Below are 25,864 nucleotides of genomic sequence, written 5' to 3'. Positions count from 1 at the left end.
AGTATCACAAGTAATAGATCCTAATTATTATTAAGACATAAGATTTTGTCATTTCTGTTTAATGGGTGAACCACAAACATTTACTCTCACTCATAGAGAAACTCATAGAGGACTTCCCTGGTGGCTCAGATGGTAAAGCATCTGCCTACAATGTGGGAGACCTGAGTTCAATCCCTGGGTCAGGAAGATCTCCTGGAGAAGGAAATGGCACCCCACTCCAGTATTCTTGCCTGCCCATGGGGTCACAGAGTCGGACATGACTGAGTGACTTTACTTTCTTTTCTTTTCATAGAGAAACAATCATAAGGGGAAAACACACGAAATAGATTTAATTCAACATCTGTTTACCAATACAGAGTTCTCCTGTCCACTGAACTTCCTATCACATGATGTTCACTCCAAAGAGTTACCTGTACATCCCTTTTTTCTCTCCAGGACTTTTTGATGACTTTGCAAACCAGTCAACAATTCAGCACAAAGGCATGAGGAGTCACGCTGGCATGTTGTGACTGAATCACACAATTACATAGGATGCGTCCCATTCTGAAAATGCCCAGACAGCAAATGGCAGAGGTAAATGGAATCAAACGTCAGAGCCAGCACAGTGTGAGGGAGACTTGAAACTCAGACTCCACCATCTAGGGGGAAGGTTTCCTGCTGTGCCATGGACTAAAGGTGACAGAAAATGACAGCAAGACTTCTAGGAACACCACTGACTGTGCTCTTCCTTGGTCTCTTTGGAATCCTGGAGGCAACAAAAATATCATGCAGAAATGAAGAAGGAGAAGCTGTGGATTGGTAAGTAAATGAAATGTAAGACTCGGTGCCTGCCAGTGGAAAGCCAAACTACTGGTGGTTACCTGGTTCACTGTGTGTTCTGAAGGAGACCTCTGCTCCACCTCTCCCCATAAGAGGAAAGGAAGTGAAAGCATGTAAATGGGCCACGTATCCAGGTAGGGATAGGGTCTGAATGAGGGAGTTTTCCCTTGAGAAGGAGCTGAGTAGTGCCTTGTGGGCCTGATTCATGCTTTCAGCAGGGCAAAGCTGGTGGCCACAGAGGTGTGGCAGACCTGACAGCTTCTCTCATTTGACAAGTTCTTTCAATTGCTTTGTGATTTTCCTAACAGAACCAGCATCCTTTTAAGTTGACTTTTTCCTGATAGTGGAGCATATACTTACATGAAGGAGAAAGAGGGCTTGATGGTACACAGCACTGTTTGGTTAAGAGTGGGTGGGAGGCCACTGATCTCCTGAAGTGTCAAAGTGGTGAAACACAGCTTTGCGTTACAGTCATGGATTCTCCAAAAGCTCTGATCACTTCTTCACTCTTTAATTAGGGTATTTTGCCTTTATGGTGGCATCAAGCTTTGTGTAAAGTTGAGGCTAGAGGACACAGATACACTCAATCACCCTCTCACCAGACAGTTACTGAGCACACACCAGTCCTGTGCTAAGTTTTGAAAATATAAATATGAATAAGGCATAGTTCTTACCCTTGAGGAGCTCATAGTTGTATGGTGAGGGCATAGATGGGGCATTAGAGAGGATGGAGCCAAAAGATCTCTCTGGGAGACATTTGGAGAATAATTTTGAGTTGGTTAGAAAGACAAGGGAGATGTCAGGGCATCTCAGGCCAGTGGAGAAGCACTGAGGAGGTCCGGAGGCAATAAACAATGGGGAGAGTCTGGAAGCAGTTGAGTAATGTTTGTGCTTCAGGAGAACATGGGGAAATGGCAAGAGGGGAACTTAGAGAGATAAGTGAGGGCAAGGTCATGAAGGGCTTTATGGGTTAAACTGCAGAGTCTGAACTTGACCTTGAAAGGGAACTACTGAGGGACGTCAAGTAGGGACTTGAAAAAGTCAGATTTGCATTTTAGAAAGCCCACTGGCAGTACTGTGAAGGCCAGTTAGCCAGGAACCAGTACAGAGTCATAGTGACCAGCGAGACTTCTGTAGCATAATTGGTGAGAAAAGTATCCAGACAATGTCTGGATCCTCAAGTTAAAGAAGTAGAAGTAAAGCAGAAGAGCATCTGAGAAAACTTAGTAATGGATGGGCAAAGGGTAGTAGGAGAGAGGAAGATGTTAAGAAAGACTTACAGGTTGCTAGCTTCTGTGACTGTGTGAATGTGCCCCCTAAGAGTAGGGAATGAATACATTTGTTGCACAATATCATGAACTTGGTTTCAAAAACATGGAGTTGGTCTCTGAACCATCTTTGCATTTGGGTTTATCTAGACCTCAGCAAGCTATGGTTTTTCCACTAGTCATGTATGGATGTGAGAGTTGGACTGTGAAGAAAGCTGAGCGCTGAAGAATTGATGCTTTTGAACTGTGGTGTTGGAGAAGACTCTTGAGAGTCCCTTGGACTGCAAGGAGATCCAACCAGTCCATTCTGAAGGAGATCAGCCCTGGGATTTCTTTGAAAGGAATGAGGCTAAAGCTGAAACTCCAGTACTTTGGCCACCTCATGCGAAGAGTTGACTCATTGGAAAAGACTCTGATGCTGGGAGGGATTGGGGGCAGGAGGAGAAGGGGACGACAGAGGATGAGATGGCTAGATGGCATCACCGACTCGATAGATGTGAGTTTGAGTGAACTCCAGGAGTTGGTGATGGACAAGGAGGCCTGGCGTGCTGCAATTCATGAGGTCGCAAAGAGTCGGACACAACTGAGTGACTGAACTGAACTGAACTGAACTGAGACCTCAGCACAGAGATCTGGGCTAGAAATAGATTCAAGAATCTTCAGATTATACCTGGAGATGGTCACCCAGGAATATTGTTTATAAAAGCACTAGTCCTTAACTGGTGTGCCATGATAGTTCACAAACCTTTCATGGGTGGGCCATCAAATTGTGATCAACACAAAAAATTTATTTTTGCCACAACTGAATGGACATATCATTTAGCAGTATCTGTCAGAGAGACTGCTGAACGGAGCACACAGGGAGGCACAGTCTTGAGTCTACAACTTGCTGTGAGAGTTAAAGGCCAGAGGAACATAAGGTCAGCACCAAAGAATAATTTCATGTTTCCTGCCACATGTGAGGACCTGGCCCTGAGAGGCAGAAAGCCTGGATAGGGCAGGAAAGAGCATAAATAGAAACATAAGACTGATGAGAACCCAATGAAAAGTGAAGATTTTCTGGGTAAAGTGAGATGCTGTTACTGGTAATAGTGAATGCATTACAATGTTTGGTTCAGTGTGAGTATTTGAGGGTTAAATGTGTGTTCATGCTATTAAAAGGTATTTGGCTAGATAAAGTCAATTTCACCTTTCAGATTCTTTCGACAATGTCTGTAGACATTTTTGACTGGCACGGCCAGGGGAATATGTACTACTTACAGGTAGAAGCCAGGGATACTACAGTTCATAGGACAGCCCCCCAGAACAAAGAACAATGAGCCCCAAAATATGAATAGAGCACACTGAGAAACCCTGGGCCAGATGATTCAAGAATGTCTGAATACCATGCAGGTCCAACCACCTCTCCATCCTGTGAGACAACCAAAGGAAACATACAAACAGGAGACGATAGTAAAGAAAGCAAGGCACTTACTTAATTGGTTGGTCTTGGCCCTGAATCCTCAATGCAGAGTATGCCAATACACTGAGCTGAAGAACGTGGCTCAGGCCAGAGGCTCAAAACAGCCTGCACTGACTCTGATGCCCAAACCCAAATCTCAGATTCAGCCAGCCAGCTGCAAAGAGATGTGCATGCCACGCCCTTCAGGCAGCAGACACATCTAAGACTTCTCTAGTACAGGCCCGGGCCTTGGCATTCTTACCAACTGTGGAAAGAATAGAAGAGCCATTCTCAATGTATGTGGGCTTTCACCACAGGGATCTCACACACCAGGCCAGTAAATGTTTTCAGAACACGCACAGTCAGATTTGTATTTCCTTCTCTGGGAAGGAGCAACAGTAAGGGTGGAATATAAGAGGTAGAAAGCTTGAGCAAATCCCTCTCCTTAAACTTCAAGACCTTCTGTGAAATATAGGTGAAATGATAAGTGCTTGACAGTGCCTACCATCAAGAAAATAGTCAGTCCAGCCCTCAGAATGGGAGAAAATAACTGCAAACAAAGCAACTGACAAAGAAATTAATCTCCAAAATATATAAGCAGCTCATACAGCTCAATATCAGAAAAACAAATAACCCAATCAAAAGATAGGCAAAATACTTAGACAATTCTCCAAATAAGACATAAACATATGAAAAAGATGCTCAACATCACTCATTATTAGAGAAGTGAAAATCAAAACTACTATGAGATATCACCTTATACTAATCAGAATGGCCATCATCAAAAAAATCTACAAACAATAAATGCTGAAGAGGCTATGGAAAAAAGGGAACCCTCCTGCACTATGGGTGGGAATGTAAACTGATACAGCCATTACGGAGAACATTATGGAGAGTCCTTAAAAAGCTAGGAATAAATTCACCATATGATCCCACAATCCCACTATTGGGCATATACCCTGAGAAAACCACAATTCAAAAAGACACATTTACCGCAATGTTCACTACAGCACTATTTACAACAGCCAGGACATGGAAGCAATAGATGCCCATTGACAGATGAATGGATAAAGAAGATGTGGTATGTATATGCAATGGAATATTTCTCAATCATAAAAAGGAACAAACTTGAGTCATTTGTAGTGAGGTGGATGAACCTACAGCCTGTTATACAGAGTGAAGTAAGTCAGAAAAAGAAAAATATATCAAGGCACATGTGTGGAATCTAGGAAAATGGTACTGATGAACCTATTTGCAGGGAAGGAATGGAGACATAGACATAGAGAACAGACTTGTGAACACAGCAGGGGAAGGAGAGGGCGTGATGAATTGAGAAAGTAGCATTGACATATATACACTACCATGTGTAAGACAGAGAGCTACTGGGGAACAGCTGTATAACACAGGGAGCCCAGCCTGGCGCTCTGTGATGACCTAGAGGGATGGGATAGCAGAAGGGGAGGGGAGCTCAAGAGGAAGGCGTGATGAATGTATGTGTGCGTACACACACACTCATGCCTGATTCACATTGTTGTATGGCAGAAATCAATACAATGTTGTAAAGCAATTATCCTCCAAATAAATAAATTATATTTTTAAAAATGTAACAGTAAATGTTAGCAATTCATAATTATTTCCTTTGTTAGGTTTACCTTTTATAAGTTGCCCAAAAAGCAAAACGAGGAAAGCAGAGAGACTGGGTTAGAGTACCTGTACCTAGACTCTACAACCAGAAGCTGGAGTAGGAGTAAGCAACTAATGAATGCCTCCACGAGTGTTTTGGGAAGGACATTACAACAACTGTATGAAGCATCTGCCTCTGAGGTATGTTACAGTTAATCATTCATTTGAATCACATAAAATGCATTATACAGACTCCAAAGCTTCCAAAAAGTTATAATTGCTCACATACCCAACCCCCAATCCTAGCAACTGGAATTAAGTTAACTCGGAATCTCAATCAACCTAACCAAGACCTTAAGGGATATGTCAACAGACTCTACAGCAATGCCAAATTGTTGATACATTTAGATTATGTCCAATGGCATCACTGAACTAATTACACATTGAAATCTTTTGGCTGCCAAACTCTGCCAATTTTCTCAGTACTGGCTATCTTAGCCCTTTAAAGGGAACTAGAGAGAAGAGCGCTTTTCTATTACAATGCAGTATAGATCTATTGTCAATATGCCATGAGTTATGGGTTGTTCATGCCATAGTGTGATGAGTTTGATGGGAAAAGTAAAGGGTTCCGCTTGGTCTTCCTTTTAATTAATCATTTTCAAAATAGTAGATTAAGAGCTAGGACTGGGTTCGATCTGTACCTAGGTTACTAGGTTAAGAGATAGTTCAAGGCCCTGGAACTAACTTGCCTGTATGGAGACTAAATCTGCTATCTGGACTTCATCAGGCTTTCCTGATGGCTCAGCGGTAAAGAATCAGCCTGCAAATGCAGGAGATGCAGGAGTCGTGGGTTTGAACCCTGGATTGGGAAGATCCCCTGGAGGAGGAAATGGCAACCCACTCCAGCATGCTTGCCTGAAAATTCCATGGACAGAGGAGTCTGGCAGGCTACAGTCCAAAGTGTCACAAAGAGTAAGACATGACTGAGTGAGCACACACACTGGACTTCATCAGGCAATGAACAAACCAGCCAAAGGGACACGGGTAAATAGGCTTAGTGCCTCTGTGCAGTCTCCCAACATCCAGGCAACATCTGCTGTTCAGTGACAAGATACTGTTTTTCAACCAGAGATGACAAGTAAATCAAACAATAATTAATATCCAGTTACACTCATCTACAGGCTTTCCTTGTGGCTCAGCTGGTTAAGAATCCACCTGCAATGCAGGAGACCTGGGTTCGATCCCTGGTTTGGGAAGATCCCCTGGAAAAGGGAAAGGCTACCCACTCCAGTATTCTGGCCTAGAGAATTTCATGGACTGTAAAGTTCATGGGGTTAAAAAGAGTCAGACATGGCTGAGTGACTTTCACTTCACTTCACTTCATATTCATCTATGCATTTCCTAACAATTTGTTGAGAAGTAAAAATGTGAAATAACTCAACACTTAACAAGGTGCTGGGCCTTTACATATGTCAACTAATTTAATTCCCACAACAATTCTGAGTTAGACTGTAGCACTACTGAAAGTGTTAGTCGCATAGTCATGTCCAACTCCATGTGGACCCACGGACTGTAGCCCACCAGGCTCTTCTGTCCATGGGATTATCCAGGCAAGCATACAACAGTGGGTTGCCATTCCCTTCACAAGGGGATCTTCCTGACCCAGGGATTGAACCTGTCTCCTGCACTGCAGGCAGATTCTTTACCATCTGAGATGCCGTAGTGCACAGGGCTATTTGAACATTTACTTGAAATGTGTGGAGAGCTGTCTCTGTGTGTGCAAATATTTCACTGTATTCACCTGTCATTAACACCAGCCTTCAGAGTCAAGTTACCAAGTCAAAACTTACTTGTAAGCTATTTGAATACATGTGATGTTCCAAACACTGTCCTAGAGACTTTTAGAAATTCCTCAGTCTCAGCAACAAGCCTGTTTTGAATTAATAAATTATTATGTAAAATCAAAACTACCTGCAGCTGCTTCTGCTTTCCAAGGTTGGCAGTGGGAAAACCTAGAGTATAACCCATCAATGAAAAAATAAACATATTCTTCCCCTCCCCACTTCACACTGCCCAAGAAGAGAAAGGAAAGAGTAACACTGCAAAGCCTGTCATTTATCTTGGTTGGGGAGGATGGGTCTTAGTTTGACAAACTATAATAATGATCTTTGGAAGTGCAAAGGTAGTCCCAGAGCCTAGGAAGGCAGGAGAGCTAAATTGCTCTGCAAAAAAAAAAAAAAAAGTAGTTGGAAACTAGGAATTCAAAAGTAGATAAAACATGGAGGGAGACTGAGGCAGGTCAGCTTGGTAATGTAAAACCATTCAATGTTTCATAGCTTCAGTAAACCCTGCTCACACACAATGCCATGAGTGGTGGATTCTGGAAGAAAATGACAGTAGAGGGGCTGATTGCCATGTTTGATTAGCATAGAGCCAAAAAAAGAATAACAATAATAGGGGGTGATATTCAGATAAGACTGAACGCTCTTTGGAAGTTGAACATACGTGCCAGAAGTGACCATGAAGATACAACTTTCCCGTCTTCTGACCCAGAACTGAACTTCTAACAGAAAGCAGAAAGCAAGATCAGACTAACTGGTTTTAAATCTCAGATGTCAAGTTAAGATAATATCTGGGGTTATGTTGGGAAATACTTTCCTTCTTCTACTTTTGTGTCAATAAATGAGAACCTTCCATATACCTTGACAATAACACTTAGACCATATCACTGTTGCCTATATTTGCCTGACTATAGTCCCAGCTAGACTGGGGACCGTAACCTACTTGTTCAACATCCAGTAGTCAAATAAGTCAAATCCAGCTAAGAGGTAAAGGAATAGAGACGTCCAAAGGCACAGAAATAGGTCTGCCTATTCTTTTTTTTATTATTTTTATTTTATATTGGAGCACAGTTGATTAGCAATGTTGTGTTAGTTTCAGGTGCACAGTAAAGTGATTCAGTTATATACACACACGTGTCTATTCTTTTTCAAATTATTTTCCCATTTAGTTTATTACAGAATACTGAGCAGAATTCCCTGTGCTATACAGCAGGTCTTTGTTGGTTATCTATTTTAAATATAGCAGTGTGTACATGTCAGTCCCAAACTCCTAATCTATCCCTCCTCCCCATCATTCCCCCCTACCCCGGTACCATAAATTTATTCTCTTAGTCTGTGAGTCTGTTTTGTAAAAAAGCTCCTTTGCATCATTTTTTAAGATGCTGCATATAAATGATATCATAAGATATTTGTCTTTCTGTCTGACTTACTTCACTTAGTATGATAATCTCCAGGCCCTATTGTTCATTCGTGATTTTTCCTCTTTGTAAGAGGGCCTCTCTTCACTGGAGTTACATCCCATTTAATCCTAGCTGATTGTCCTAGTTAGAATGATAAACTTCATCTATTGGAGAATTATGTTCCTCATCAAATCTTCCCAGAGGCCCTCCACATTGTACCCTAAAGGCACACAATGACCTTGTTACCACATTCAACACAGGCTCATAGAATAACTGTCAGAGTTCTCCAGTGGAGAATATGAATGCCAACTGTAGCTATGGTCAATTATGGAAAATGCAGGTAAGAAAACAACTTATTTCCCCGAATATCCCTAAACATAGTAGCCAAAAATGCTATACAGACTACCTTATGCCTTTAAAAAAAAAAATGGTTTTAGATGAAATCAAATAATGAAGCAACTGTAAGAGACTCTTATTTTTTTCTCAGAGAAAAACAAAAACCTTTTTTACAGAGATGGGTTGTCCTTTCCTGCTTTTAATTATTAATATATTGCTGAGACTTTGTACTATTGACATTATTGGCTTCATTTAAAGTCACTGCTTCTGTATACTATCATGTAAGAAACGAATCACCAGTCTATGTCCGATGCAGGATACAGCATGCTTGGGGCTGGTGCACGGGGATGACCCAGAGAGATGTTATGGGGAGGGAGGTGGGAGGGGGGTTCATGTTTGGGAACGCATGTACACCCGTGGTGGATTCATGTCAATGTATGGCAAAACCAATACAGTATTGTAAAGTAAAATAAAGTAAAAATAAAAATTAAAAAAAAAAGTCACTGCTTCATGATACAACTGAAATGGAGTGACACTGAACAAATAGAAGCAAGTTTCCAAAACATGACAAGAAGACACTATCAAAGTAATAGCTTCATTTTGACTCAGAGAGTTGGCAAACTGTTTGGAGAATTTACTAGCATTTTGCCTTACCAGAGGAAATCCAATATCACACATTCAATTACACCACATTTTTTAAGCAGGGAAATGTCAAGTTGGAAAGGTGAAGTGACACAGAGAAATAGATTGAAGAAAAATCCTCCACTAACAAAGAGGTAGTAGAAGCAGAGAATGAGGAATTCTGATTAAACAGGAAGCTATGACCAAGTGGTAAAGCACAAAGTAGGCAGAGGAAATCAAACCCTGACAGCCATTTCTGCACTGTGTCTATAATATCAGTGGAAAAAGCCCAGACGTAATCCTTGGCTGGTTGTTCCTACTTCATTTCCTGAACAAATATTTAAGGACTCCTTTATTATACACTGGTTGCTTCGTCAGAAACATGAGTCCAAAACAACTGGGAGAAATAAGACTATTGCCCTCACACGCATCACAGAGCGCAGGGTTCCTGTCACACAAGTGCGAAGCTGAGGATGGGCTTCTTGTCTCCTGCCTTGCATGCCACAGAATTCAGATTGATGGGAAATCTGCCTATCAGGGGAATGGATGATTTCTCATGTGTATTAATGAAAGTTCTGTATTGTAGGCTGGGTAGCCGGTAGAAATGTTGTCAGCGAAAAATGTTTATGAGTGAAAGACTTATGCCATTATAACCTTAAAATATTCCTGCAGAATACCAGCACAGCCTATCTAATATACAATGATGGAGTCCCTAAATCCATGAATTACAGCAGAAAGTATGGACACACCAAAGGTATGATAAAGGCTCTTATTTCTCTTTCTTACTGGAAGTCAGCATTTTCTTAAAACATCCTATCTTTGGTAGGTTTATATTCCACACTAAAAAGATAGCTTTTCTTTTTAATGGTCTGAGTTATCAAGATGAGTGATTCCTGTATCACATTTTATAATGATATAATTTGACTTTGAAATATCCTTCACATGAATACCATTTTATTTCTCAACATTTTAAAAATCTACTTTAAAGCAGAAATACAAGCATTTGACTACTGAAAATACTACCCAGACTCTGTGTGTGTGTGTGTGTTTGTGTGTGTGTGTGTGTACACACATTTTAGTCAAACCTATAGAAGTATAATTTACATAGAATAAAATTCACTCTTCTTAGTCCCATTTAAAATACAGTAAACATTTTTGAAAAAGTATTTTAAAATAATTTTCATATTATAGTAAATTTGTTAATAATTATATATTATAATGATTTTATTATAGGGATTTTTATATTTTTCTATTTGTAAACTATGTATATAAGTATGTGTGTTGTTGAAGTCAAAATGATAGTAAACAAAAAATTTGTAATGCTAATATTCATTAGCTAATTACACTTAATCTTGTTGTTTAGTCACTAAGTCATGTTTAACTCTTTTGTGACTCCATGGACTGTATCCTACCAGGCTCCTGAAAAATGGGATTTTCCAGGCAAGAATACTGGAGTGGGTTGCCGTTTTCTCCTCCAGGTGATTTTCCTGACCCAAGGATCAAACATGCTTCTCCTGCACTGCAGGCAGATTCTTTACCACTGAGTCACCTGGGAAGCCCCAGTTGCGTCTAATATTTTTTACTTTTTCTATAATATATATTTTGAAACATTTTTTATAAAACTTTTTTAGTGAGTACTTCAAACTTTTTTCAACTTAATATATCATGAATAACTTCCCATGGCAATAAGTATTTTTCAGAAGGTTCCCAAATCAAATGCCTTCAGGGTCAGGAAAATGATGTCAGCAAGCCAAGGGGGCTGAATTGGCAGGTCACTAGAGAACTGGAGAGTATACACATGGTCTAAAAAAGCAGTTACCACTCAGCTTGCCTTATGGCAATGTGATTTTTTCCAGAGAAAATGAGGAGTTTGTGGAAAATCCGTTTTTAATTGTTGGCAATGAATTCGAAGTTTTAAAAATAATCTGCAAGCATAATAACATGTATCTGCAGGTTAGGCTTGGCCTGTGGGCTGCCAGTTTGAAACCTCTGATGAAGAATTTAATTTATAATGGCTGTCAAACGCCATGAGCAACTTAGCTTTTGATTTAGCTAAGTTGCCCTCCTGATGGTCTTATTTGCCACATCCTGCCACGTTCTGCAAACTCTTCTTTACCAACCTCCCACCACCATTGTCACTCCACTCTGTTAGTTGATACAAGGGCTCAGAAAGAAGATTGGAAATGGAGTGAAACCTGATGTCATGTGGCAGAGTTCTCTGCCAACAAGTGCTCCAACATCCTGTGGCACTTGTACCAGGAAGTTAGGATTTCAGACAAACAGCATACTCATCTGGGCAGAAGAGAGACCCTGAGGTCATCCAGCTCTGTGAGGCAACTGAACTTTGAACATTTTACATCTCGACGCAGGTGTTGATTCCACAGTCACTGAGACAGCAGCAGTGTGCTTCCTTAAAGTATGTTCTTTGAAAAAGAAATAACTGGCAGGCATTTGGTTTCTACTCTAACACTAAGGCAAGCATGACTTTTATGTCTGCGTGGTCATGTGCAAACCAGAAAGCCAAGTTAGCATACCCAAATTATCCTGATATATTTACAAACACAGAAATAGTCATAGGTGCCTGCTGGACAGAGTTCTTTGTGCCATGTCACAAGATGTTGAAAATCTTTCAGTTTTCTTCCTTTCTGGCTTTCATACTGTCTGCTCCAGAGATTTTTAGAAAATACAAGTAACTAGGATGCTTTAGCGGAGAAGGCAATGGCACCCCACTCCAGTACCCTTGCCTGAAAAATCCCATGGATGGAGGAGCCTGGTGGGCTGTAGTCCATGGGGTCACTGAGAGTCAGACACGACTGAGCGACTTCACTTTAACTTTTCACTTTCATGCACTGGAAAAGGAAATGGCAACCCACTCCAGGGTTCTTGCCTGGAGAATCCCAGGGACGGGGAAGCCTGGTGGGCTGCTGTCCACGGGGTCGCACAGAGTCGGACACGACTGAAGTGACTTAGCAGCAGCAGCAGCAGGATGCTTTAGAACATGGCTTCCTTCATCCTCATCCACCACCCCGACCCCCCACCCCGCGCCTTTTCTGCTTCTTTTTTTTCAAACTTGTGGAATTGGGCGACTTCTGCACATAAATGAGCATCAGTTTCTCACAAAAAATTACGGCAAATACATTTTTTCACTTGATATTTTCTCTTTTAACTATGTTTTTCAGCTGGGTTTTGAAAATAGCTTAGCTGCTTAGCAGTAAAAACATTATCTGAAGCTTGCCAGGTGACTATATAGTCTATCGAGGTCAAACTCCAATTTAGCAAATTTGCATTCTGCCAAAACAAATTTTCCTTGTAGTTTCAACATGAAATGCCTCTTAACTCTTCACAGGGTGTCTGCGCTAGCTCCCTTTTGTGTCGGGTTACCATCAGTAATGGGGCAATGTGACGTGTACCTGAAATGGTTTTGAAATCTTTGAAAAAGAACATTTTCCTTGTCATTATTAGCCTAAGGAAACATTAGCCTGAAGTTTAAAGGGCTTAAATGTTGTAGCTTTGAACTCTGTTTTTAAAGGAGGCTTGTTTTTCTAATTTATCTGTATTGACTGTATCTTTGGTAGGTGTACTTCTGTGGAACAGAGTCCAGGGGTTCTGGTTGATTCATTCCATTCCCCATTTTCCTCCAGTTCCTGAAGAAGGCTATGATTATCCACCCACAGGGAGACGAAATGGACAAGCTGGCATCTGTATAACTTTCAAGTACAACCAGTATGAAGCAATAGGTAACATTAGAGTGTTTAAAAAAAGACATAATATTTAAGAAGGGATTTGGAAATTATGAATAAATGTATTACTTCATTTGCTTCTCTATTCATAAACCCTGATACCTAGATTCCAATATTGGTTTTGCCATGATGAGATCTTGGGCAGGCTCACTTACTGAACCTTGGTTTCCTGGTCCAAGGAAGTCTTTGAACTTGATCAGAAGTGGTAGTTTCAAATGTCTAAAGGGGCCAGGCAGGTGACAAAACTGGGTGGCACCAGTGGACATCGCATGGGCAGTGGGGAATTTGACAAAATGGGGTGTTAACTCTCCACTAGCTTTCCTCAAAAGCTGCAACTCCATTATGTTGTGGCTCCATGAGAATGAAGACCTACATCTCCATATTTTTCAGAGGAAGCAGAAATCTAGGGGCAGAGTAAAGTAGAAAAGAGAGAGAGAAAGAGAAATTGAGAGAGAAAGAGATCTTATGAGTTTCTAATATGGTCTCCACCTTATTTTTTAAATTGTGTAGACCTCATGTTGCTTATAGGCCACCAACGTGACACTTCTGAGCCTCAACCAGATGATTTTCCCTTAAGATCTCAAGCTCAAGCGGCCAAAAATACTTGGACTTTAAAAATCCAAAGTGCAAATGAGGAGGAGAAGTAGTAATGGTATTTTACCAATCATTTTTTACTGAGGGAGCTGCTAAATAGTAAAGAGTGATTTGTTCTAATATAGGAGGTTTCAAATATGATTTTTTTTAATCAAATTTCCATCTGATGGAAAGGATCACTGAGCCTCTTACCCAAATTAAGCCCTGGTCTAGCTAGCTGAGCTCCTGCAAAGATTAGAGAGCTTAATACCATAGAGACTGGGTGTTCACGGTGATAAATTGGTCATTCTTGGAGCTGGATGGTCAGTATATGGGTGTTTTCTACTTTTGCATGTTTACACATAGGATAAAAAACACATGGTCTCCAAGGCCAGCCTGCCAGGGCTTGAATATCAACTCCTTCAGTTACAAGTTTTATAGCTTTGGGCATAAATTCACCATTAATTTATCTATAAAATGAGGATTGTGATAAAATAATTTACCCAATAATAAGGTAATATTCTTATGATTAAATTAGTAAACCCATGTAATAAAAAGTAGGGAGTGCTCAATAGGTGTCAACTATTTTAATCAAAAGTTTGAAGGCTATTGGCTTAAAGAAGGAAATACTTTCATTTTTGTTTTTTGTTCTGTTCAGTGTTTTAATTCACAACAAGATCTAAAATGCCAACAAGCTTTTCCATTTGTATCTTAATTCTCAACTTTTCTTTACTGTTTGTGGTTCAGACTCTCAGCTCTTGGTCTACAACCCAAACATTTACAGCTGCTCCATCCCTGTAACCTTTCACATGGAGCTCATCCACATGCCCCAGCTGTGTGCTGGATCCAGCTCCTCAGAGATCCCAGGCCGGCACCTGGCCACACTTCAGTCAGCCCAGGGACAAAAATTCCTCCATTTTGCCAAGTCTGATTCTTTTCTTGACGGTAAGAAAGACCATCATCAAAACGATATGTTGTAACAGTGCTGTTGGACTCACTTTGGATTGCAAAGAACAAATATAATGATTATTTAAGGGTGTAGAAATAGAAAAGGAGGGAATACAAAAAAAGGAAAGGGAAAAGGGACATCAACGATCAATTCAAACAATAGCCATTTGAATAGAAGGATTGCTGATCCATCCAAAAAAAGTATATCACAACCATCTAGCCGCTGCTGCTGCTAAGTCGCTTCAGTCGTGTCCGACTCTGTGCGACCTCATAGATGGCAGCCCACCAGGCTCCCCCATCCCTGGGATTCTCCAGGCAAGAACACTAGCTAGAGGCCAGTAAAGACTCAGTCTCCAGCCTCAGTTGGGCACAGAATCAAGCTTTCTTCCTTTTCTTTCACTCCCTAGGCAATTATTTTAAGCCTTCCTTACCCTCAAGTCCTTTACCTTTCCCGGTCTCTTCACTCATCTTCACTTTTTCCTTCACAGAGCGAATAGAGGGAGAAACCACTCCAAGTGCACACTCCACCCTCAACAATCATGTCTACTTTCATTCCTTTTTACCAGGTTCCTCCCTTCCCAACAGAAGCAGTGCCCCTCTGTGCCCTAGAAATTATCCCGGCTCAGAATACATGGATTCTTACATTCAATCTGTTTTCCTTCTTGTATTTTAGCTTACCCATTCTACGAGCCCCAAACATTCCTAAAAAAATCCTCCCTCAATTCTAGATTCCCTATATCTCTGTTTTTTTCTTTTCTTCTAAATTTATTTTTAGGAAACTCTTCAGGGTCTTTACTTGCTCACTGCTCCTTGACTACAGTCTTGCTTCTCTGTATCTATCCCCAGTCACCCATGACAGCATTAATTGACCTCAGTCTTCCTTCCTTGCTTCCTTCCTTTAATAGTGAATAAATTTATTGAATGCCTACTACTTGTCAAGCCCTGAGGTAGGCATGAGAGATCCCCAAATTAACAGAACAGAAATAGCTTCTGCAGGATTTGGCACAGTTGGAACAGTTTCCTTTCTGAAACTTTCCCCTCCCTGAGTCCTGGCAGTATACAGTCTTCTGGTCTTCCTCCTGCTTTTAAGTCTCTTCTGCCATGTCCTCTTCCTCTGCATACTCCTCCTGTGACTAGGCTGCCCTGTGGTCCTCTACTCATCCTTATCTCATCTACAATGCATTTGAGGCAATTCCAGCCAGCCCTTGAGAGATTCCCAAATCTAGATCTTCATCCAAGGCCTGTGTTCTAAACAGATGTATCCAACAGTGAGTGGCAGAGCCACATAAAATTCAACATGTCAAACTCATTTCATCATTATCCCTCACATATCTTACCCCTTTTCTCATATTCTGCATAGTCACCTGGAAACTCTCATTCCTTCTGTTTTCTCACTGCCCCCCCCCCATGTCAAATCATCAAATACAATCAGTCCCGCATTGGAGGCAGACGCTTTAACCTCTGAGCCACCAGGGAAGCTCCAGGTCCTTAATAACTCTCACTTTTTCTCTTTGTCATGGCCATAGTCTACACTTGTGCTTGTTATCACAGTTATTATGACAACCTCGTGCTTTTCCTCTGTCCAGTCTAATGCAGTCTTCTCAATTCATCCTGCACATTGTTTCTCAGTTTATATTTAGGATCATAAATCAGTTTCTATTAATTCCCGCACTCAGTTCAGTTCAGTTGCTCAGTAGTGTCTGACTCTTTGCGACTCCATGAACTGCAGCACGCCAGGCCTCCCTGTCCACCACCAAGTCCCAGAGTTCACCCAAACCCATGTCCATTGTGTTGGTGATGCCATCCAACCATCTCATCCTCTGTCGTCTCCTTCTCCTCCTGCCCTCAATCATTCCCAGCATCAGGGTCTTTTCAAATGAGTTGGCTCTTCGCATCAGGTAGCCAAAGTATTGGAGCTTCAGCTTCAACATCAGTCCCTCCAATGAACATGCAGGACTGATCTCCTTTAGGATGGACTGGTTGGATCTCCATGCAATCCAAGGGACTCTCAAGAGTCTTCTCCAACACCACAGTTCAAAAGCATCAATTGTTTGGTGCTCAGCTTTCTTTATAGTCCAACTCTCACATCCATACATGACTACTGGAAAAACCATAGCCTTGACTAGACGGACCTTTGTTGGTGAAGTAATGTCTCTGCTTTTTTAATATGCTGTCTAGGTTGGTCATAACTTTCCTTCCAAGGAGTAAGTGTCTTTTAATTTCATGGCTGCAGTCACCATCTGTAGTGATTTTGGAGCCCCCCAAAATAACGTCAGCCACTGTTTCTACTGTTTCCCCACCTGTTTGCCATGAAGGGATGGGATCAGATGCCATGATCTTAGTTTTCAGAATGTTGACTTTTAAGCCAACTTTTTCAGTCTCTTCTCTCACTTTCAAGAGGCTCTTTAGTTCTTCATTTTCTGCCATAAGGGTGGTGTCATCTGAATATCTGAGGTTATTGATATTTCTCCCAACAGTCTTGATTCCAGCTTGTGCTTCTTCCAGCCCAGCATTTCTCATGATGTACTCTGCATAGAAGTTAAATAAGCAGGGTGACAATATACAGCCTTGACGTACTCCTTTTCCTATTTGGAACCAGTCTGTTGTTCCATGTCCAGTTCTAACTGTTGCTTCCTGACCTGTATACTGGTTTCTCGAGAGGCAGGTCAGGTGGTCTGGTATTCCCATCTCTCTCAGAATTTTCCACAGTTTATTTTGATCCCCCACTAACACTCCTTAAAAATTCTCTGTTGAGGACTTCCCTGGTGGTACAGTGGATAAGAATCTGCCTGCCAATGCAAGGGACATGGGTTCAGTCCCTGGCCTAGGAACATTCTACCTGCCTCAGAGCAACTAAGCCCCTGCACCACAACTACTGAGCCCTCACTCTAGAGCCCATGAGCCACAGCTACTGAAGCCTGCATGCCCAGGAGCCAGCAAGCTGCAACTACTGAGCCATGTGCTGCAACTTCTGAAGCCCATGAGCCTAGAGCCTGGGCTCCACAACAAAAGCAACTGAATGAGAAGCCCCATGCACTGCAACTAGAGAGTAACCCCCGTTCTCCACAGTTAGAGAAAGCCCGCATGCAGCAATGAAGATCCAGAGCAACGGAAATAAAATTAACTAATTTAGAATAAATAAATAAAATACAGTATTAAAAAATTTCCCATTGATTTCAGGAAAATTCATATACTCTGGCCTGGTTTATAAAGATTTCTAGATGCTGGCCTCTGATTACTTCTCTAGCCTTAGTCTTTCCAAAGGTCTTTTCAGGACAAAAACATATATTGCTCCCTTGTTTGTGCAGAACAGAAGACATTTTCAGCACCAATATCATCTTAGTAATAATGATAATAACTTTTGTTTTCATATCATTTTAGCATTTACAAAATGTTCTCCCATCCACTCTTTCAATCATGTTGTTTTTATTATGCTTGTGACATCCACATATCAGGCATGAGTGATGATTCTCTTCCTGAGGATATTTTTAGGATTTATCTAAGAATAAATATTAACCTCACTATTTTTCTCTTTATAAACTCTAGACATCTTTGCAGCCTGGATGGCTCAACAGTTGAAGACACACTTGCTAACAGAAACCTGGCAGCGAAAGAGACAAGAGCTTCCTTCAAACTGCTCCCTTCCTCACCATGTCTACAATATCAAAGCAATTAAGATATCTATATACTCTTATTTCAGCTCTTATCAGGATCATGCCAAATGGTGTGTTTCCCACAAGGGCACCAAAAATCGTTGGACATGTATTGGAGACCTAAATCGGAGTCCATACCAAGCCTTCAGAAGTGGTGGATTCATCTGTACCCAGAATCAGCACATTTACCGAGCATTTCAAGGATTAGTTTTATATTATGAGAACTGTAACTAAACTTGGTGAAAGGACATATGTGCTATCATTTTCAACACTGACAAGGGGTCTTCTTCTACTGGGTTCATTCTTTATATATTAAAAGCCTGTGAATTTGCTTATTGTCCATCATCATCTTAGTCATTCAGTCATGTCCAGCTCTTTGAGACGTCATGGACTGTAGCCCACCAGGCTCATCTGTCCATGGGATATTTTCAGGCAAGAATACTGGAATGGGTTGCCATTTCCTTCTCCAGTACTTATGATCCACGTATCATCAAATAAAATGCTTTTCTCCCATGGCTACCGTGTTTCTTCCAAATAGTGGCAATTTATCTACTTTCATTTATATGCCATAAACATGCATATATATATACACATATATATAATTAATAAAATATGTATTTATTATATATATTTAAATATAAATATAAAATGAAAGGAGTGAAAGGAAAAGGTTTTGTTCCAGATTAGTCAGCTCTCAATTGTCCATGGAGTGACTGGCCATCTCCTAGAGTAATTTCATCTTCACAAAGAATTCCCTGACTCTCCTCCTCACCCCTTTTTGAAGAAGAGACATTTCTATCTCTCTGTACATCAAACTACTTAGTCATTTTCCTCCTAAAGTTCTTTTCAGTGGTTTATGGTTAAGTCTAATTGGTCATTCTTGAACTAGTATGTGTTAGTTGCTCAGTCATGTCCAACTCTTTGTGACCCCATGGACTGTAGCCTTCCAGTCTCCTCAGTCCATGGAATTCTCCAGGCAAGAATACCAGAGTAGGTTGCCATTCTCTTCTCTAGGGGATCTTCCCAACCCAGGGATTGAACCCAGGTCTCCTGCATTACAGGCAGATTCTATACCATCTGAGCTACCAGGGAAGCCCATTAATTGTATGATCTTGGGACATTCTGTTGAACTCTCTAAGCCTTGGTTTTCTTCTCTATGGTATGCTCAAGTACCTAGCACAGAGTTGGTGCAGCTAACACTTAAAAATACAGGTGGAATTTGAATGTGAATCACCCTGCAGTGAGAAAAGACAAAAGGAAGTTTAGAAATGATTCCTATTTTTCAAAAAGAAAAAATTGTCAGATTAAGAGGAAGAAATAAAACAACCCACCAACTTGGGGGAAATAATGAAGTGGAACATAAACTAGAATTAAATCTAGTAATCTTAATTCCAGTGTGTTTCATTTTCTGGAATTCTTATCACTAAATATAACTGTTATATAAATGAATAATAAATAATATATTTGTATTAGGTATTCACTGTTTAATAATATTTGGAACATGGTTCCTAATTTCAATAAGCTTACAACCTAACAAAAGTAATCATAAGAATAACTAAAGCTAGCATTTATTGCAGAGAAGGTGATGGCACCCCACTCCAGTACTCTTGCCTGGAAAATCCCACGGACAGAGGAGCCTGGTGGGCTGCAGTCCATGGGGTCACTAAGAGTCAGACACGACTGAGTGACTTCACTTTCATGCATCGGAGAAGGAAATCACAACCCACTCTAGTGTTCTTGCCTGGAGAATCCCGGGGACAGGGGAGCCTGGTGGGCTGCCGTCTATGGGGTCGCACAGAGTCAGACACGACTGAAGCGACTTAGCAGCAGCAGCAGCAGCACTTATTGAGCATTTTGTTGTTGTATTCAGCCACTCAGTCATCTCTGACTCTTTGCAACCCCATGGACTGCAGCATGCTAGGCTTCCCTATCCTTCACTATCTCCCAGAGTTTGCTCAAACTCATGTTCATTGAGCCGTGATGCCATCCAGCCATCTTGTCCTCTGTCATCCCCTTCTTCTCCTTCCCTCAATCTTTCCCAGCATCAGGGTTTTTTCCAGTGAGTTAGATCTTCACATCAGGTAGCCAAAGTACTGGAGGTTTAGCTTCAGCCTTAGTCCTTCCAATGAATATTCAGGGTTAATTTCCTTTAGGATTGACTGGTTGGATCTCCTTACTGTCCCAGGGACTGCATCTACTATGCAGTAAACAGCCAACCCACTTTTTCTTATTTGATCTTTATAACTATGCTATGCTTTAGGAACTATTATAATCCTTATTTTACTGACAAGGAAAGTGAGTCCTACAGAATTTTAGTAACTTTTCCAGTATCACAGAGGTCCAGATGACCTCTAAGACTATTATGGTGTTAACTTCTATTTCAAGAGATGAGTTTTAAACAATGATGTGATATAGGATAATACATATCTTGATGTCTTAATTAACCAACATTCATGGGACATAATGTCACTAGTTCAGTGGAATGCAGAGGGAAAAATGAAGTTTGTCTTCCTGTTAGAAGCAAGCATAAGTTATAGGAATTTTGAATACTTGCTAGCTAACTTACATACTTAAAAATATAAGAAGACTTGAAATATATATTTTGGCTTTGCAGAGAGCATCTGAACATAAATAATTCCAACAAAATCAGATTAGAAGAGGAATTTTAAAGTACAAAATCTTGACTTTAAAAAAGAAGAAGGTGAAAATGTTACTGAGCCCCAGCTTGGTAACAAATTTTGGTAAAGTCAGCCAGGATCATTGCTGCTTGAAGCCAGCTGACCCCAATTAGAGAATTTTCATGTAAGGCCCTAGCAGCTTCCAGGACCACTTGTCCTGAGGACCTTCCCTTCAAAATTCCCTGAAGTGGCACCAGCTGCCCCAGCACTTGGCAGTTGGAGCAAGAAACTGACAGTCTGGGAGCCACCTTTCCTCTGAGCTGAAGCAGTTACTCCAGGAAGCTGCAGAGTTTACCCTGGGGCAACCCACCAGTGTGTTATGTCCCTCACCATGTCCTTTCTTTACTGGAACGAAAAGGGAGCTATTGGCTGACTTCTGGGAAAATGGGAAAGCACCAAGTAATTCTTTTGGACAATCCCAATGTAGGACTTCAGGTCACTTCAGTCATAAATCCAGCCCCACTGCTCCCAGTTAATGCTGCACAATCCCCAGAGCATGACTGCCTACGTGTCATTCAGCTAGTATATTCCAGCAGACCACACTTATCAGATCTGTTCACCAATGGAAACAGCTTCATGGATCAAGGTAGGCAGTGCACTGGGTATGCGGTGGTAATCTTTAAAAAGACTGTTGGGCAAAAGCCCCGTGCCGGGGAGCTCAGCTCAGGAGGCAGAAGTCATTCCTCTGACAAGAGCCCTACTACTCACTGAAGGCAAGCAAGTAAATACATACACAGACTCATTCTCTGTGGTGCATGCTCACAGAGCAATCTGGAAAGAAAAGGGGCTTCTCACTTCAAACAATGAAGACTTAAAACATGCTTCTGAAATACTGTCACTCTTTGAAGCAGTCTATAAACCTCCACAAGTGGCCATAATGCACTTCCCGGGCCACCAAAAGGTCAAGGCTCATTTAATAAAAGGCAACTAGTTATCCAACCAAGCTATAAAGAAAGTAGCCAAGGTGGGGACGGTCAAACCATGACTTCTCCCACAGACTGAGCCTGTCAAAATACCAGCCTGTGTATTCAGAAAAGGGAAGGAGAGGGTCAGACAGTGGAGATTCACTCTTCATCACACCTCTCCTGGCTGGGAGTGTCATGCACACAGAAATGTTTTGCTTCCCAAGGCCCTCTTGGACACTGTGCTGCAGCACATTCATAATGGTACCCTTTCTAAGAGAGATGTCACCTTACAGTGGACACAAAAGAGTGTACTGGGGCCTAACCTACAAAGGACCATCCAACAAGTCACTCAAAATTATAGAATTTGTGCTAAAAATAACCCAAAGACTGCTGTCAGACCTCCCCAGATGGGGACCCAGCACAGGAACCTGTGCACCAAGGACTGGCATATAGACTTGACTCAAATGCCTCGAGGCACAGGAAACTTCAGATACCTGCTAGCATTGTGGACACTTCTTCAGGATAGGTAAAAGCATATCCCACCAGGTCAGGAAAAGGTTCCGAAGGTGTTAAAGTCCTCCTTAAGGAAATTATCCCCCAATTTGGACTGCGTAACTCCCATCAAAGAGGTGATGGGCCTGTGTTTGTTTCTAGAATAACCCAACAAGTGTCTAAAGTATTGCAAATTAATAGAAAGCTACATTCATCCTGGAGACCACAATCAACAGGAAAAACTGAGAAAATAAATCATACATTAAAAAGGAGCATTGCCAAAATATGTCAAGAGACGAATTTAACTTGGGATAAGGCCTTGCCAGTTGCCTTGCTATGGATCAGCGTGGCTCCCAGAAGCAGGCTTAAATTGCGCTTCTTTGAAATATTGTATGGTAGGCCATTCCAGGTGTCTACCTGGGCCGGAGAATCTATAAATGCTCTGAAAAACCTAACAGTTGCCAATTATGTTAAATTCTGGACACTATACTAACCTCTGTTCATGAGTTTGTTTCCAGTAGGTCTGATTATCCAGCTGAGTTAGTCTTATATCCTTTCTGGTCTGGAGACTGAATCCTCCTTAAAACCTGTAGGAAACAAGGGTCTGAACACCAGCTGACTGCAAAGTGGGTAGGACCACACGTGGTATTACTCATCACACATTCATCCATCAAGCTAGCTAGAGTAAAGCCATGGATTCATCACACTTGGGTTAAAGTAGCCCCACAGACATCAGAAAATGACCCAACTCCTGAGAGGTCTAGAGAGCAATAGAAGGGTCAAGATTGCTCTTCAAAAAGAGTAAAATTTCATCACAGAGGTGATGTGATAAGATTCAAATTTCATCACAGAAGGAATTTCATTAGGTTCAAATAGTTGTAAATAAGGACAGAGAAGTATATTGCTTACTAAAAATTTTAGGAATATTCCAGACCCAAAGCCAATCACTTCCATTTCATGATCACACCCTCATCACCTCTGTTCAGTGGGATGTAACCAGAAAGATCATCACCCATTTTCCTACAAGACTGTGGAATGAACATTGACAGTGGGAAATTGTAATAGGGGTGGGGCAGGAGCTACCTATAGCAGCCCCTCTCGGCCATCGGTCAGCACCACAGTGGGCCCCTCCCCCTACTCTGTATAAAGGGATCCTGGAATTTGGGTAAGAAAAGATGGGGGTCTTTTATTTATTTATTTAATTTTTGAGATGCTAATCTGCCATCATCTCAGTCTGCTAGCTTTCCGATTAAAGTCACTATTCTTTGCCCCAACAACTTGTCTCCCGATTTATTGGCCTGTCATGTGGTAAGCAGAGGGAGCTTGGACTTGGTAAGAAAAACTTGATCCAACAGTATGAATGAATAAAATGAGTAGTGACTAAAAGAGCAATGAATAAAAGGAAAAAGAGATAGCAAAGGTGAAGAACTTCAAATGAACTAAACATGCACAATAAGTATGAGATTTACTCTCAAAAGTAAATCCAGACTTTCTAGAAAAGTGGTTTCATACCAATTTCAACAGAACAATCTATCAGAGAAGAGAATAAAAATCAGAATTCATGGAATAAAAAATATAGGAATGTGACAGAGAGAACAAATAGAAGATGCTATTTTATTTGAAATGCACAGAAAGGATGTGTTTCTCATTGAAAGAGATGGGATATGACTGGACCTCCCTTGAGGAAGGAAAAAAATGCCAGAACTAAATAGTCCTGGTAGTTCAAAGCTATCAAATACAACCCTGGGATGAAGGAATCTATGTTGGTGTTGGTAACTCCCTATGGAGGAACTTAGAGGCAGCTATAATAAACCAAAGGAGAGCTAGTATTGCTATCTTTCTCAAGCATGTGCCCAGGACTGTTACCTAGTCAAGCTGATTCCCATAGAGACAATTGGGACATATCTTAAGGGTAATAACATTATTGGAAGGAAACAAATATTTGAGAACATGAGGTATTTTAAATTGATTACCTTTGGGAGAAAGAGGAAAATATGAGAGATATTAGTGAGTGAAATTTTCTAAACCATGACTTAAAACAATGAAATTAAAGAGCCATGTCTAAGATGGGACTGTACCTTTCCAAGAAGTGTAAGACTGTTTGTCTATAAACTACTTAATGTAATTATGCAGAAAAGTTAGAAATAAAGCTATAGCAATAATAATGAGAGTAAAAGATGGTAGTTCTAACATGGAAACGCCAAGACATTTTTCTGCTGTGCCCTCTTCTTAGAAAAGCTATTTTCCCCAGTTTGTTGGTATCAAGAAAAAAAGATCTTTCTTCTCTAGATACAGATGGCTGGAGCAAGTGAGCTTGTAACACCAAAGAACATAAGTTATAGGCCATTACAAGGCAATTAGATATGGGAGATATGGTAGGGGTGCCAAGACTGAGTTTAGGGATTGGACACTTGATCTGGAGGGTCATGTCCATTGCAGATAACATCACCATTTTTTACCTTGTGCAAACATAACCAACAAATGCTAGGATACAGAAGCTGGAGAATGGTACAGATGAACCTCAAAATCAAAGAAGCATGGAAAGATAGCAATTCCTAGGTGTCAGATGTCAGTTGAGTTCCTTGTGGAGCTCAGCTATCCTCCATGGTCACATATTCTATAACATACTCCTGTATTCTGTCATTAAGGCCCCCATATTTAGTTTAGTTTAATTTGAGTAGGTATCTAATTCTTGCAAGCAAACAATTCTTATCTAAATTATGTAGAAAAAAGCATGACTATGAGTGTGTTGCAAATCATTTCAATAAAAATAATAGAGAATTGTGTCCTAAACAAGTCTCAGAGTCTCATAACATCAGATGTTTTACATACTAACATAGAATATGCGTTATAAAGGAGATACATTTGATATTGTAGCATGGCATGGTAAATATGCTTTCACAGGAAGCACTTGATGGGATAGAATAATAAAGAGTTATGACGTAGTTTCAAATATTCAGACATTTACTAGGGGTCTCATCCAGCTAAAGTTAATTCTTGATTAACTTTTAGTTTAATACACAGACAATTTCATCTCCCAAAGAGCAGATGAAGTGCCTAGAGGAATTTCAACTCTGAACCAAAACTTGCCAGAAAGGAGGAGTTTGTTGGTGAAAGGAAAGTAATGATGTCCCAAGAGAAAACTTCTCTGGATGATCATCAGGAAAACAGAAGTTGAATATAGCCTAAGATTGGAAAGCCTGAGATTGAGGTACAGAAGAAAATATGATTCCATGGCAGAAGATTCTTTAAGGGGATATAGTTTAAGGGGTTAAGAAGTTATCAAAAATGAAGTTCTGACTATGTGGTTTCTCTATGAGAAAGAAATGGAAAAGCAATGTAATTATACAGTTTTCTCACGAGGTTATATATAACAGTTGCATACAAAGCATAAGAGAAAAAGACCAATGAAAAAAGAATAAAAGAATGGCATCAATCTATATAAAGAATTACATGAAAGAAAAAAGGCTACTTGTTGCAAAATACGCTAAGGTTAACAAAAAAAATTTTATGCTTATATTTGATC

The 25,864-nt window shown here is 40.7% G+C and overlaps 1 protein-coding gene across 2 annotated transcripts; it reads left to right on the top strand.

The window, feature by feature from the left end:
* Window positions 1–480: 480 nt before the first annotated feature.
* Window positions 481–18,676, top strand: DNASE2B (deoxyribonuclease 2 beta). 2 transcript variants are annotated; one of them, XM_068965838.1, is made up of 6 exons: window positions 481–798; window positions 5,175–5,352; window positions 10,022–10,103; window positions 12,991–13,086; window positions 14,410–14,607; window positions 18,157–18,676. In XM_068965838.1, the coding sequence occupies exons 1-6, from the start codon at window positions 686–688 to the stop codon at window positions 18,495–18,497; spliced, it is 1,008 nt and encodes a 335-aa protein (XP_068821939.1). In that variant the 5' UTR covers window positions 481–685; the 3' UTR covers window positions 18,498–18,676. The 2 variants fall into 2 exon arrangements, with proteins under 2 accessions (XP_068821939.1, XP_068821938.1); XM_068965837.1 differs by having other exon boundaries at window positions 12,925–13,086.
* The last annotated feature ends 7,188 nt before the right edge of the window (window positions 18,677–25,864 follow it).

The sequence above is a fragment of the Capricornis sumatraensis genome, chromosome 2 (genome assembly GCF_032405125.1).
Source record: "Capricornis sumatraensis isolate serow.1 chromosome 2, serow.2, whole genome shotgun sequence".
Taxonomy (NCBI): domain Eukaryota; kingdom Metazoa; phylum Chordata; class Mammalia; order Artiodactyla; family Bovidae; genus Capricornis; species Capricornis sumatraensis.
The sequence above is the reverse complement of the archived record's forward strand: the minus strand, read 5'-3'. Positions and strand labels throughout refer to the sequence as shown.